Source organism: Falco cherrug, chromosome 5, assembly GCF_023634085.1.
Source record: "Falco cherrug isolate bFalChe1 chromosome 5, bFalChe1.pri, whole genome shotgun sequence".
NCBI lineage: Eukaryota > Metazoa > Chordata > Aves > Falconiformes > Falconidae > Falco > Falco cherrug.
Window position 1 is genome coordinate 38,345,106 of NC_073701.1, and position 12,710 is coordinate 38,357,815.

Below are 12,710 nucleotides of genomic sequence, written 5' to 3' on the forward strand. Positions count from 1 at the left end.
TGTGTGTAGTAATACTACTACATATCATCCACACCTTAAATACTGTGTTCACTTTGGGGCCCCTCATTTCAAAAGAGTTGTAGAGGTGCTGAAACATGGCCAGAGAAGGGCAACAAAGCTGGTGAAGGGTCTAGAGAACAAGTCTTATCAGCAGAGGCTGAGGGAACTGGGTTGTTTAGTCTGGAGAAAAGGAGACTTGGGGGGACATTATTGCTCTCTACAACTCTCTGAAAGGAGGTTGTAGGGAGGTGGGGGCAGGTCTTTTCTCCCAGCTAACAAACAACAAGGCAAGAGGAAACAGCCTCAAGTTATGCCAGGGGAGGTTTAGACTGGATATTAGGAAAAATGTCTTCACTGAAAAGGTGATCAAACATTGGAACAGGCTGCCCAGGGAAGTGGTGAAATTACCATGTGTTTAAAAAAAAGCATAGATGTGGTGCTTAGAGACATGGTTTATTAGTAGATTTGGCAATCCTGAGTTAATGATAGGATTTTATAACCTTAAAGGTCTTTTCCAAACTAAATGTTTCTGTTATTCTGTGATTCTACTGGTAATGATAATTCTCAGTCCCAGGGATGGGTGAAGTGAAATTTGCTTACAAGACGATCTCTGATCCAAAGACTTTCACAAGCTGGAAAAAATATTTTGATGCTTTAGGCAGCATTTTCTGGACACACAAGGAGATTCTGAGGCTGATTCATTAAAATGCACAGCCCTTTCTTTTTTGCTGGGTAGCAAATATATATTATGGCAGGCAGGAGAGTCATGTCTCCCCACCTTTTGATCACCCCAGAATGTAGGGATTTTGTTTGAAGTGGCAGTTTTGCAGAGACTCCAACTGGCCTTAACAAGGTCTATGGACAACATGATCGCTGAGCCGAATCAGGGTAGCTCAAACTGGTTTTGACAAGCCTTGAAATGAAGGGCTATGTAAGAGGCTACAATGTTTTTTGCAGTTACCTTGATGTGCTACCAAAATTTTAAAAGGGGCAGGAGTACCATTCAGAGTTAACCTGTATGTATGTTTCCCAAATTAACCTGGATAAATATTATTTGCAAAATATTGTTTCCCTCCAGTCAGCACTGGTAAGAACCAACTGGAATGCTGTGTCCAGCTCTGGGCTCTCCTGTGCAACAGGGGCATGGGCATAACTGACACCAGTGAAGAGCCACAAAGCTGATGAAGGCACTGGAGTATCTGTCCTATGAGGACAGGCTGAAATAGCTGAGATGGTTCAGCTGGAAGAAGCAGCTGAGGGTCTTATCTATGTGTTCAGATACCTGATGGGGGAACTAAAGGAGGCAGAACCAGAATTTTCTCAGTAATGTCCAGGACAGGAGACAATACACACAAACTCAAACACAGCAAATTCTACTTAAATATAAGAAAGAATTTTTTGGAACAGGCTGCCCAGAAAGGTCGTGGCATCTCCCTGCTCTAGCCGATCCTTCTTTGAGCATGGGGATCAGACCTATTATGCTAGGTGTTATATCAGAAGACCTTTTTTTAGGAGATGTGATTGCCCTAACAATTAAATATGTCAGTATATCTTGTTAGCTTTGTTGAAGTATATATCTAAAAGGATACGGAGTTCTTTACTACTGACAGCCATTTAAAATCTTAACCCTTCCCTATTACATAAACTTCATGATTGCTGAATCAGTATTGTCAATATAGTTGCAGCATACCAGAGACTTGACTAATGTCCAGGGATTCCCTAAATGTCTGCAAAATCATTCTTTGTCAAGAAGATAGTATGCCTCAACTAAAAGTTTGTAATTTCTCTGAGTCTTCACCATGCTAACAATAGTAATTATAATTAAACGAGTGTAGGCTTTCAGCTAAATGTTGCTAATCAGCTTACCTGGATTGTTTTCCTCCTACAGCTAAATGTCTAATTGGCCTTTATTTGTCTAAAGTCTAATCTGTTTCTCCTCCATATGGAATGTCTCTTGATAAGAAAAAAATCTACTGTTTTCTCTACTATACACTTTTAGGAATGACTGTTTATGTTATATGTTGTCGCGGTTTAACTCCAAACACCAACCAAGTATGATGCAGCCACTCACTTACTCCTCTTCTGCCCCCAGTGGGATGGGAAGGAGAATCAGGAAAAGGGTAAAATTCATAGGTTGAGATAAGATCAATTTAATAATTGAAATAAAATTAATAATAATAACAACAATAACAACAACAACAGTAATAATAATAGTAGATGAAAAGGAGAGAGAGGGAGAAGAATAAAATCCAAGAGGAAAAAACCAAAACAAATGATGCACGATACAATTGCTCACCACCTGCTGACTGATGCCCAGCCAGTCCCCAAGCAGCCATCAGCCTGCCTCAACTAACTCCCCCAGTTTATATACTCAGCATGACGTTCTGTGGTATGGAATATCCTTTTGGCTAGTTCAGGTCAGCTGTCGTGCCTGTGTCCCCTCCCAATTTCTTGTGTCCCTCGAGGCAGCCTTAACAACAGAAAAGTTCTTGACTTAGTGTAAACATTACTTAGCAACAACTAAAAGCATCAGTGCACTATTAACCTCATTCTCATACTAAATCCAAGACATAACATTGTGCCCGCTACTGAGCAGAAAACTTAACTCTATACTGACCAAAACCAGGACATATGTGAGCTACTTTTGTTTTGAAGGTCCTTGCACTGGAAAATATGCAGACATTTTGTAGGGTCTTCTGTGATCTGCACTAGCAACTATACTGCCAGGCATGGAAGGAAGTCAGGGCATGTTGTGTGATGATGCATGGAAATGAGGTTTCATTTTAGGGAAGTAAGGGTATGCATTTTAAAGAGGCATAAGAAATTAGTTTGAGGTCCTGAGTAGGAGATAAACAGACTCTGCATTTGGACAGGGTACTTGGAAAGGAAAACCACAGAACTTTCAATCTTTGCTATTTATTTGAAATTTAGTGTGAAAGGAGTCACACTTAAATATTTGTTGCTTCACATGGAAACTGCCAACATTTTTTATTACCAGCTCACACTCAAAACTTGTGTTTTCAAGTAACGTTGCTTGGCAGGAAGAAAATTTCTCTGAAAGATTGAAAAAACATTCCATAATCTACCACAGATTTGCTAAAATATGTGGTGGGATTCTTGCTTTGCTTTGTCTTCTTCTCTTATCTGTAAAACACCCAGGGTAATATCAATGATAAATGTAAGGTAAAGAGAGATTGGCCTTTCTGAAAACTGAGAATTGTTTGGTCCAGTGTTGCTTTTAACAGCTATTTCCAGCAATGAAAACTTGAAAATTTTTGGAAGATTCTAACATGTTTATTTTATCCAGTTAAGGATAAAATGTCATTGCTGAGGCCAGGGGGGGAAATGACTAGAAAAGACTCCCTTTTTCACACCACTTCATAGCTCTAAAGCCCTTCTCTTTAGAGAAAGATGGGCTTTTGCAGAAATGGTTGCTAAGACCAAGAAAATGTTCACTGCTCAGAAGTAGGCCAGGAATAATTCCCTGTTCAGAACAGAGCCAGTGTGATGGTTGACGAATAGATGCAATGAAGGATGCTGACACATAATGCTGGAGAGCAGCTGCCAGGTCTCCCAGTGTCTCAGACTACTAGGGAAAAACAAAGAGCTTCAGCAGTGCTACTCAGAACAGGGAGCAGGAAACTGTTCAAAAGACATGCAGATTTGCAGGGACACACCCAGAACCAAAAGTGGGAGAAGTCCTAAATTCTGCTCCTTGAAATTCTCAGATAATAACCTCCTTCGTCTGCTTTCCTTACAAAAACACAGACCACCTTGTGCATTTAAAACTTGCCAAAGACTATGGACAGCAATCCCTACATGCTGTGGGAAGGGAAGAAAATCTCTCCTCTCCTGGTGGACTGAGAACAGGTTTACAAAGAGTGAGTTTAAAGGGAAACATGCCCAAATGTGTGAATGTGAGGGATGGAGCTGGTAACCAACCCTTGGGGCTACAGCAGCACTCTTCCACCAGTGGTTACTGTCCACTCCCAGTTGCTCCCAGCTCCCAGACCAGTTTCAGATGTAAGAGTCATAAAGCTCTAATACTAAATTGTAAAACCTACAGAGATTAAAGCACATTAAGTTTCTTTTAGTCCTTATTCCCTAAAGAATGTGCATTACATTAAACAAACCTGGACAGATGACATCCCTTGCCAGCTCTGTCTTTTGTCAGACTTTGCTTTATGGTCATCTCTATTCACCTAACCTGGAAAATAAGCATAATGCCCTCATCTTACCACAACCAACTATCTTTTTACCTCTCAGGCACATATTCCTACTGTTCATTTGAGTTACCAGCCTGAGCTTTCAAACTCTATGGCTACCGTGAATTTGGTCTAGTTGTTTATGTGGGAATGGTGTCACATTCACAAGGAGCATGGCAGATCTCACAGCCCACTTCAATATGCCTGTCCAGTTTTTACTATGGGACACCTAAAAGCCTAATTTTTCTCTTTCTCTGCTTTTGCCTTCCTCTTCTTCATTCCTTCAAAGTATTTATTAGCTGGCCTGCCTGCAGACACAACAAAAGAAAAAAGAACTAAAAGAGAATATGAAAAGGTAAAGGTTCACTGGTTTCGCTTTTGTTATTCTAATGTATCTTATTTATCCTTGCCATTTTAATCTATCTTATTTCAACTAACGATTTACTATGAAGTATAACTTAACTGTATTAAACATTTAATGTATGAAAACAAATACCAGGGCCCTTTGCAATATACCACTTGTCTTCTAGAATCTCAAATTTGTCCATCATACATGAGAAGCTCATTTGCTGAAATAGCCTACTGACATTTTGCATGGCAAATTTTTACAAAGCACAATGGGGCACAATATGACATTTCAGCTTAATTTATTCTTTTCAGCCAAGGTAAAAAATCCTAGCTGCTTTTTCATTACAGCCATTCACAGCTTTTGTCTTCTGATATACTCAAAAATTATCCTAAACAATTCATAACAGCCCTTAAAAAATTAATAATAAATTTCTGCTATCACTTTGTGAGACAATAATTAAGTGGGATCATAATAATTAATGCTGATTCTGATTTATGAGGATATTCTGGAAATTATTTCAAAATTCTGAGGATTTGGATGAAAACCTAAATTTGGAACTGTTTTCCTTTTCCTTTAAATGGCAGATTTTAGGAAACATTAAAAAACGGGGGGGGGTGGGGTGGGGTGGGGGTGACACACACTCAACAAAGTGTGTTCAAATATTTATAGGTAATAATGAGGCTGAAGCATTGTGTTCATGCAGGCCAGATTTCCACATTATTTAATTTATGTGAGAAGAACCGAGGTTCCAGCTGGCTTCTTTAATATTTGAGTAGCTTAAAATATATATTAGTGTATCTATACCTGTTTGACATTTTCCCCCTGAAAATCTGCTTCTGAATTTGTTAAGACTTAAAGAATAACTGTATACACTACTGCAACCATAAAAGCTTTAAACTAGAACTTTATCCAGAGTTTATATGCATTAACTAGGTATTGACAGTTTCAATTTATAAACAGAGACTATTGGTAAAAATTCCAAATTCTTGCTATTCACTTACAAACCACCACAAAAAATGCAGAGCCCTGGCAAGTTTCAGACACTTTTCAACAGTACATATATTCTTCTGAAGGACTCTCATTTCCCCAAAACAGGAAATTCTGTAGAAATACTGTATTCTTAATAGTTAAAGATATGGTTAAGGGAGCCGAATCTTTATCCATATTCAAAGCTCAGCCATGAAATTGTGTTACTTCGTTCTCTTTGAAATCAATTTACGGCAAAAATAATGAAGCTACCCCCTCGGTTTCTACCCTAGTGTGGAGAAAACCCCCTAAAGAATAAGCCTGCAGTACGGGGAAGGAGTTTTAGCTACAGGTTTTATTTTAATTTCGATGGAAAAACAAAAGTTTGCCGTTCCCGGGGTCTTGCTGACTTCACAACACGGGGTTAAACACATCTTTTCTTTCTCATCTGGGGTCCCAACAGCAAGAAACTCCCCCGAATGAAAGTCCACCGTCTTCTCTTCATTCCCCGAAGAAACCGGGGTGATTTCCTGGCACACATTTTACAAAAATTCTGAATTTATAACTCCGAAGAAACACAGACTCGGAGGACGAAAAGCTCTTCCTGGCTCACAGTTAGGCGGGCTCTGCAAAGCACCAATCACAGATCACCGCTGCGCTATAAATTCAGGCATCGGGGTTACTGTAGCCCAATTACTTTCTTTTGATTAGGAAGAAGTCTCTGCAGCGATGTCGGAGACCGCTCCCGCCGCCGCGCCCGCTGTCGCGGCCCCCGCCGCCAAGGCCGCCGCCAAGAAGCCGAAGAAGGCGGCGGGCGGCTCCAAGGCCCGCAAGCCCGCGGGCCCCAGCGTCACCGAGCTGATCACCAAGGCCGTGTCCGCCTCCAAGGAGCGCAAGGGGCTCTCCCTCGCCGCGCTCAAGAAGGCGCTGGCCGCCGGCGGCTACGATGTGGAGAAGAACAACAGCCGCATCAAGCTGGGGCTTAAGAGCCTCGTCAACAAGGGCACCCTGGTGCAGACCAAGGGCACCGGCGCCTCCGGCTCTTTCCGCCTCAGCAAGAAGCCTGGCGAAGTGAAGGAAAAAGCCCCCAAGAAGCGGGCAGCCGCGGCCAAGCCCAGGAAGCCGGCTGCCAAGAAGCCCGCCAGCGCCGCTAAGAAGCCCAAGAAGGCAGCGGCGGCGAAGAAGAGCCCCAGGAAAGCCAAGAAGCCGGCAGCTGCCGCGGCCAAGAAAGCGGCCAAGAGCCCTAAGAAGGCGACTAAGGCTGCTAAGCCGAAAAAGGCGGCGGCAGCCGCGAAGAGCCCGGCCAAAGCGAAGGCGGTGAAGCCCAAAGCAGCCAAGCCCAAGGCGGCCAAGCCGAAAGCGGCCAAGCCAAAGAAGGCGGCGTCCAAGAAGTGAAGTTTTCAAGTGGAAATACTTAAACCCAACGGCTCTTTTAAGAGCCACCCACTATTGTCCCAGAAAGGGCTGATACACTCCGCCGCGGAGCTCCGTGCTTGCCGCAGGGCTAACCCCACGCCATGTCTGTGTGGGACGTTCGGGACGTTCGTCTGTGGAGTGAATGGGACGCTAAACTTCGGCGGTGTTTACGCTAAGACTTGGAAAAATAAAGTTTACGTTCCCTGCTAAAACGCTTTCTAAAGGCTGACTTTTTCTGAGCACCGCAAGAGGCTGTACATGTTAAAGGGACTGCTAAGGGTGGGTGTCGCTCTTGGGCGTGGAGGTTTCTCTCGGTGCTCTAACCAGCTTGGGTTCCTAACAGCCTGGCTGCGATTACCACTACTTTTTAGGGACTGTGCCCGGGAGCTGTCGGCACGGCTCCTCCGCTTCCTTGACAATATCTTTTCCGATCGGCAACGCTGTTGTGGGGCAGGTCTCAATTTCTCCGTGACTTCACCGACCTGCTTTTTGAGAAAGAGGTTGCCGGGACGGGAGGCAGGTAGAGATGCCTGCGATCCTCTTCCGCACCCTGCCGGCCTGGTGGCGGTGCGGCCAGAGTTCCGCCGGGCAGTGGTCGGGAGCTGCTGCGGGCAGGGCGCTCTGCGGCCGATCGGAGCGCAGGGGCAGAGCGGAGCGGCGCGGCGCTCCCCGCAGCAGCGGTGTTTGCGGGGCTCAGCCTGCGGCCGGCGGCGATTGGCTGACGGGAGAAGCCGCAGCCGCTTATGCGGCGATCGGGGAATTTCGAAAAGCGCGCGCGGCGAACGGGACACGGAGCGCTGCCTGCGCGGACTCCGCGCCTGCCGGTGCTCCCGCGTCCACACCCCCCTCCTCCCTCCAGTTTCTCCTCACAAAGTGTCTACCTCTGTCTCAGGTGTCCTCGCTTCCCCCCAATCTTCTTGTCCTGGTCTTTGGATCTACAAGGCTGCTCCCTGTCTTCTTATACAGAAGGCAGTTTGTAAGCTTAGACTATCCCGGGAGACCTATGCAAAAAATTTGATCAGGGTCATTCATCTTCCCGCTCATCCTCATTTTTTAGGGGCGGTTATATTAATACAGCGATTGCAAAGTATGTGAAATCAGAAAGATTTGTCTTTATAGCAGAACGTATAATATAATGTACTGCATCTCAAATCTGTACTGCACAAGCTGAACGATACTGCTTTATTTATTGGAAAAGTATTTTAATGTTAACATATATGACGTAATAGTTAATACATTATTGACTTAAAGCTATATACTTTAACATGGATTCCAGAGACAACTACCAGTCATTGCATGTTCTGCTACGAATTTAAGTTACTTGGAAATTCTATTTACCATCTCAAATAAATTTTAGCATCCAAAACTAACGAACCAGTACTGTGTTAAAGCTCTTATAATGAGTATGTGGATGGCTCTTAAAAGAGCCTTTGGGTTTGAAGTGACGGTCCGAGACACTCTACTTGGAGCTGGTGTACTTGGTGACAGCCTTGGTGCCCTCGGAGACGGCGTGCTTGGCCAGCTCACCGGGCAGCAGCAGCCGCACGGCCGTCTGGATCTCCCGCGAGGTGATGGTGGAGCGCTTGTTGTAGTGCGCCAGGCGCGAGGCCTCGCCGGCGATGCGCTCGAAGATGTCATTGACGAAGGAGTTCATGATGCCCATGGCCTTGGACGAGATGCCCGTGTCGGGGTGCACCTGCTTCAGCACCTTGTACACGTAGATCGAGTAGCTCTCCTTGCGGCTCTTCTTGCGCTTCTTGTCGCCCTTCTTCTGCGTCTTGGTCACCGCCTTCTTGGAGCCCTTCTTGGGCGCGGGGGCGGATTTAGCCGGCTCGGGCATTTTAACACAATTCTGCCGTTTTTCCGAAGTGGAGTCGCATGCAAAATGGCCGCAGAGCCCTCTATTTATAGGGCTGTTATGCAAATACCAGCCCTCTAATTTGTTCAATGCGATTGGATCTTCTCTCACGAGTGTGTGCCTTTGTCTCTGATTGGTTACAATACGATCCGGCTTGTCATTGGTTCTGTAAGCAATGACTGAGTCCAGCCAATCAGCAAGCGCTAATCCCGCCCAGGGAAGGGATAAAAGGGGAAGAGCCGTTGCGTCAGTATGATTGCCTTAGTCTTGTCGCGAGAAGGGAGGTTGTACTTTTTGTGCTGTCTGAAGCATGTCCGGCCGCGGGAAGCAGGGAGGCAAAGTCCGGGCCAAGGCCAAGTCGCGCTCGTCGCGGGCCGGGCTGCAGTTCCCCGTGGGCCGCGTGCACCGGCTGCTGCGCAAGGGCAACTACGCGGAGCGGGTGGGCGCGGGAGCGCCCGTCTACATGGCGGCCGTGCTGGAGTACCTGACGGCCGAGATCCTGGAGCTGGCGGGCAACGCGGCCCGCGACAACAAGAAGACGCGCATCATCCCCCGCCACCTGCAGCTCGCCATCCGCAACGACGAGGAGCTCAACAAGCTGCTGGGCAAGGTGACCATCGCGCAGGGCGGCGTGCTGCCCAACATCCAGGCCGTGCTGCTGCCCAAGAAGACAGAGAGCCACAAAGCCAAGAGCAAATAAGCTCAGAGAACAAAGCTGCTTGGACTTTCAACAAAATAACATTATAACTTAAAGGCTCTTTTCAGAGCCAACCACACAATCAGAAGAAGAGTTGTGTTGCTTTTTTAGAAAAGTACTTCTGTGCTAGGTGGTATTTCTACAGAGCATGTGTTAGGTGCTCTAGTCTGTATCTTCAGTGAAAACACTAGTGATTTATTGATCATGTGTCTTGTAGCAGGATTGGCAAAACACTTGTTTTTACTGTTGGATCTCGATTTTCATGACTTTTCAGGCTGCTTAAGGTGTGAAATACAGGGGGGTTGGCTAAAAGATTGGGGGAGCGGAAAAGGCTATGCAGATATATAGATAAATAAATAGGAGAGCATCTTAAACCCACATAAATACATCTAAGAATGAGAAAAGGCTTCTTTTGTATGCTTTTTCTTCAAAAGATGTAATGGTTTGCTGTGACTTAACTTTATTTAGAAATAAAATGAGAAATTCTGTAGGGGAACTGGCTCATTTTTACTTTGATCCTTGAGTAGTCATACCTGGACAATGAAGTAATAACATACATCTTTTCTTTCAGAAGAAACTCCTTTTTCTTCTGAAACACAAAGTGCTGATTTATTTCCCATTTAAGTGGGATTTTCAGTCTTGCCAGGTAAATTCCCTCACTGTGCATAGCTATTCTTATGTCAGTTAACAGTGGGTAGTATGGTTTGAATTAATTTTCTATATCCTTGGCCCAATCATTACCCAGAGCACACTGTTAAAGCTGTTGAGGTTCAGTTGTAAATTATGAGAAAGATTGTCTAGGTGATTCCTATTGCTTGAATATTCCCAGAACTTGCACCTGGTGGTCTGCAGCACATTGTATTCAGGCCATAGCTCCCACTTGTGCCAGCACCTCTGCCCTCCCCGTCCCCTGGGGAGAAAGAGGAATGCTCTGGCCTTGGAGGAAGGAAAATACCACTTTCAGCAAGATACTACCCTCTGTGCCTCTCCTCCCCACCCCCAAGCTGTAGCAGAGAGGCTATTTAAGTAGGACTGTATCATGGCCAAAGAGGGATATCAGGGATGATTTCTGGAGAGAATCAAAGCAAGAGAGCTGTCTGGAGCACCAGACTGTTCTGATAAGGTGGCAGTTTCTGTGCCTCAGGGTTTTGTTTGCAAGTGGATACTTGTAGAGCTGTAATGTTTTCATTATGCTGTTTTATTGATACTCATTAGCTGAAACTACCTCTCTTCTGCTACATTTCTTGAAGAACTGTAATGATATAAAAACTGTGTTTTAACATGCAGAAGTCTTCTACTTTTGGTTTCCAGAACAGATACCTATATATGTGTGTGTCAGAAGATTGCAGTCATAGAGTGGTCTGGGTTGGAAGGGAGCATCTAGTCCAACCCTCCTGCTGTGGGCAGGGGCACCTCAAAGCACCATCCAACCTTGAACAGCCTTGAACACTTCCATCTACAGCTTCTCTTAGCAGCCTGGTACCGTATCCCACTGCCTGCATTGCAAAAAAAAAATCATCCTTATTTCCAATGTAAATCTCCCTTTTAGTTTAAAACTGTTGTCTTTTATCCTTGCACCTGTCTTTCTACCTTCCTTGGTAAAATCTCTCAGTCTTTCTGTATTGAAAGTCTGCAATAAGGTCTCCCCAAAGCCTGCTTTTGCCCAGGCTGAACACCCCAACTGCATTAGCCTTTCTTCAAAAGATAGGTGTTCCAGCCCTCTGATCATTTTCACAGCCTTCCTCTGGACCCAGCCTAACAGGTCTGTGTCTGCCTTGTGCTGGGGACCCCAGAGCTGGATAGAGTACTCCAGGTGGTGTCTCACGACAGCAGAGTAGAAGAGAATCACTTCCCTTGACCTGTAGGCCAGGGTGCTTTTTATGCAGCCTGGGACAGCATGGGCTTTCTGGGCCACGAGCATGCATCTCTAGATTAAAGCACTGCAATTCCAGAGAAAGCCCATGGGTGTGGGGGTATCTATATCCAGGAGTGGGATTTCTCTGTGAACAAACTCCTATCTGTGGAAATCAGAGTCGGTACCAGAGAGAGCGTCATGCCCTTCTGAGTGTGGAAGTAAGGCCAGTACATCTATCCAAATTATTCCTGTCATCTGATCAGAATTAGATTATTTTCTGCAGAATTTCTTTCCTCGTATTTCACTCACTACTCTGCTCAACTCAATAACTGGAATTTTAGCCTTTGTGATACTTCAGTCCACTTCCTAGTATTCCCTACTTTTGTTCTTAGCCACTAGTGGTTTCACCAGTTGTGAACCCTGTGCTGCCGTCACACTGATGAGGCTTCAAATGTAAGTGTCTTATAAATCAGATGGATTATATGATAAGAGTGCTGGCAAATCTGCCTGGCATATGCCACTGGATGAAGGAATGTAGCAAAGCAAGTTTAAGTAAATCAGATTTCTCATTTTCATATACAACAAATAGTAGTAAAGAGGAAATCCATACCATATGGTGCCTTAGCTGTATTACTGGGTTCCAGTACCCCTTTGCATTCTCAAAGAACCTGTGATGCAAAAAAAAAAACCCTCCAACCAATCTCCCTCAAATGCTATAGATTGTAGTTATGTTTAGGGATAGCTTAATAATATAAGTCTATATATCAAAGTCATAAATCACATAGGCAAAAAGATAAGAGGCTTTTCTATCTCTTTTTCTCCTTCACTTTGGTAGCAGTGTTAGGAACGTCCTCTACTAAAAAGATCTTCCATGAGTTTAGTTTGCATATTATTGTTATTATTACAGTTGTAGCTGATACATAGGCGGATTTAAATTGCCATACAAGCGCTCAAGAAAATTAAGAACAACGTTTTAGTTGGGTATAATGCACTAATGTGATGATTTTTTGGCAAATTTTGTACTTCCTTGTGCAGTCATGATGAGATATTTTCTTACTACAATAAACAAATGCAATTTCCTCATTATAGTTTAATGAGAAACTAGGGCAACTGTCCTAATTAGTGCACACTTGAAAAGCTACATAATTTTTTTTTCAATGGAGCAGAGTTTTGCAAGTGTTTCCTTTCTCATTTAACTTCTAGTACTATGCATCCAAACTCATGAGGAAAATTTAGTACTTACAAACTGGGGATTGAACCCTAGGTTTTGATCCAAATATTGTCTCAAATCAACAGTAAAAGCAACTTCATCAGGCATTACACTCAGTAGCAAAATTTTCTTTCTGTTTTCATTATTTTTCTCT

The 12,710-nt window shown here is 44.3% G+C and overlaps 3 protein-coding genes across 3 annotated transcripts; 2 read left to right on the plus strand and 1 right to left on the minus strand.

Annotated features, from left to right (window-relative positions):
* Positions 1 to 6,217: 6,217 nt before the first annotated feature.
* On the plus strand, positions 6,218 to 7,148 carry LOC129736224 (histone H1.10). Its single transcript, XM_055712415.1, has one exon. It carries the CDS (start codon positions 6,250 to 6,252, stop codon positions 6,913 to 6,915), a length of 666 nt encoding a protein of 221 aa, XP_055568390.1. The 5' UTR covers positions 6,218 to 6,249; the 3' UTR covers positions 6,916 to 7,148.
* Positions 7,149 to 8,076: 928 nt separating this feature from the next.
* LOC102055439 (histone H2B 1/2/3/4/6) lies at positions 8,077 to 8,824 on the minus strand. The gene has a single exon (XM_027808363.2). It carries the CDS (start codon positions 8,774 to 8,776, stop codon positions 8,396 to 8,398), a length of 381 nt encoding a protein of 126 aa, XP_027664164.1. The 5' UTR covers positions 8,777 to 8,824; the 3' UTR covers positions 8,077 to 8,395.
* Positions 8,825 to 9,041: 217 nt separating this feature from the next.
* On the plus strand, positions 9,042 to 9,981 carry LOC102055945 (histone H2A.J). Its single transcript, XM_014281612.3, has one exon. It carries the CDS (start codon positions 9,105 to 9,107, stop codon positions 9,492 to 9,494), a length of 390 nt encoding a protein of 129 aa, XP_014137087.3. The 5' UTR covers positions 9,042 to 9,104; the 3' UTR covers positions 9,495 to 9,981.
* The last annotated feature ends 2,729 nt before the right edge of the window (positions 9,982 to 12,710 follow it).

Excerpts from the sequence above, each read along its gene's own strand:
- LOC129736224 (XM_055712415.1), top strand. The coding sequence starts at position 6,250 with ATGTCGGAGACCGCTCCCGCCGCCGCGCCCGCTGTCGCGGCCCCCGCC.
- LOC102055439 (XM_027808363.2), bottom strand. The coding sequence starts at position 8,776 with ATGCCCGAGCCGGCTAAATCCGCCCCCGCGCCCAAGAAGGGCTCCAAG.
- LOC102055945 (XM_014281612.3), top strand. The coding sequence starts at position 9,105 with ATGTCCGGCCGCGGGAAGCAGGGAGGCAAAGTCCGGGCCAAGGCCAAG.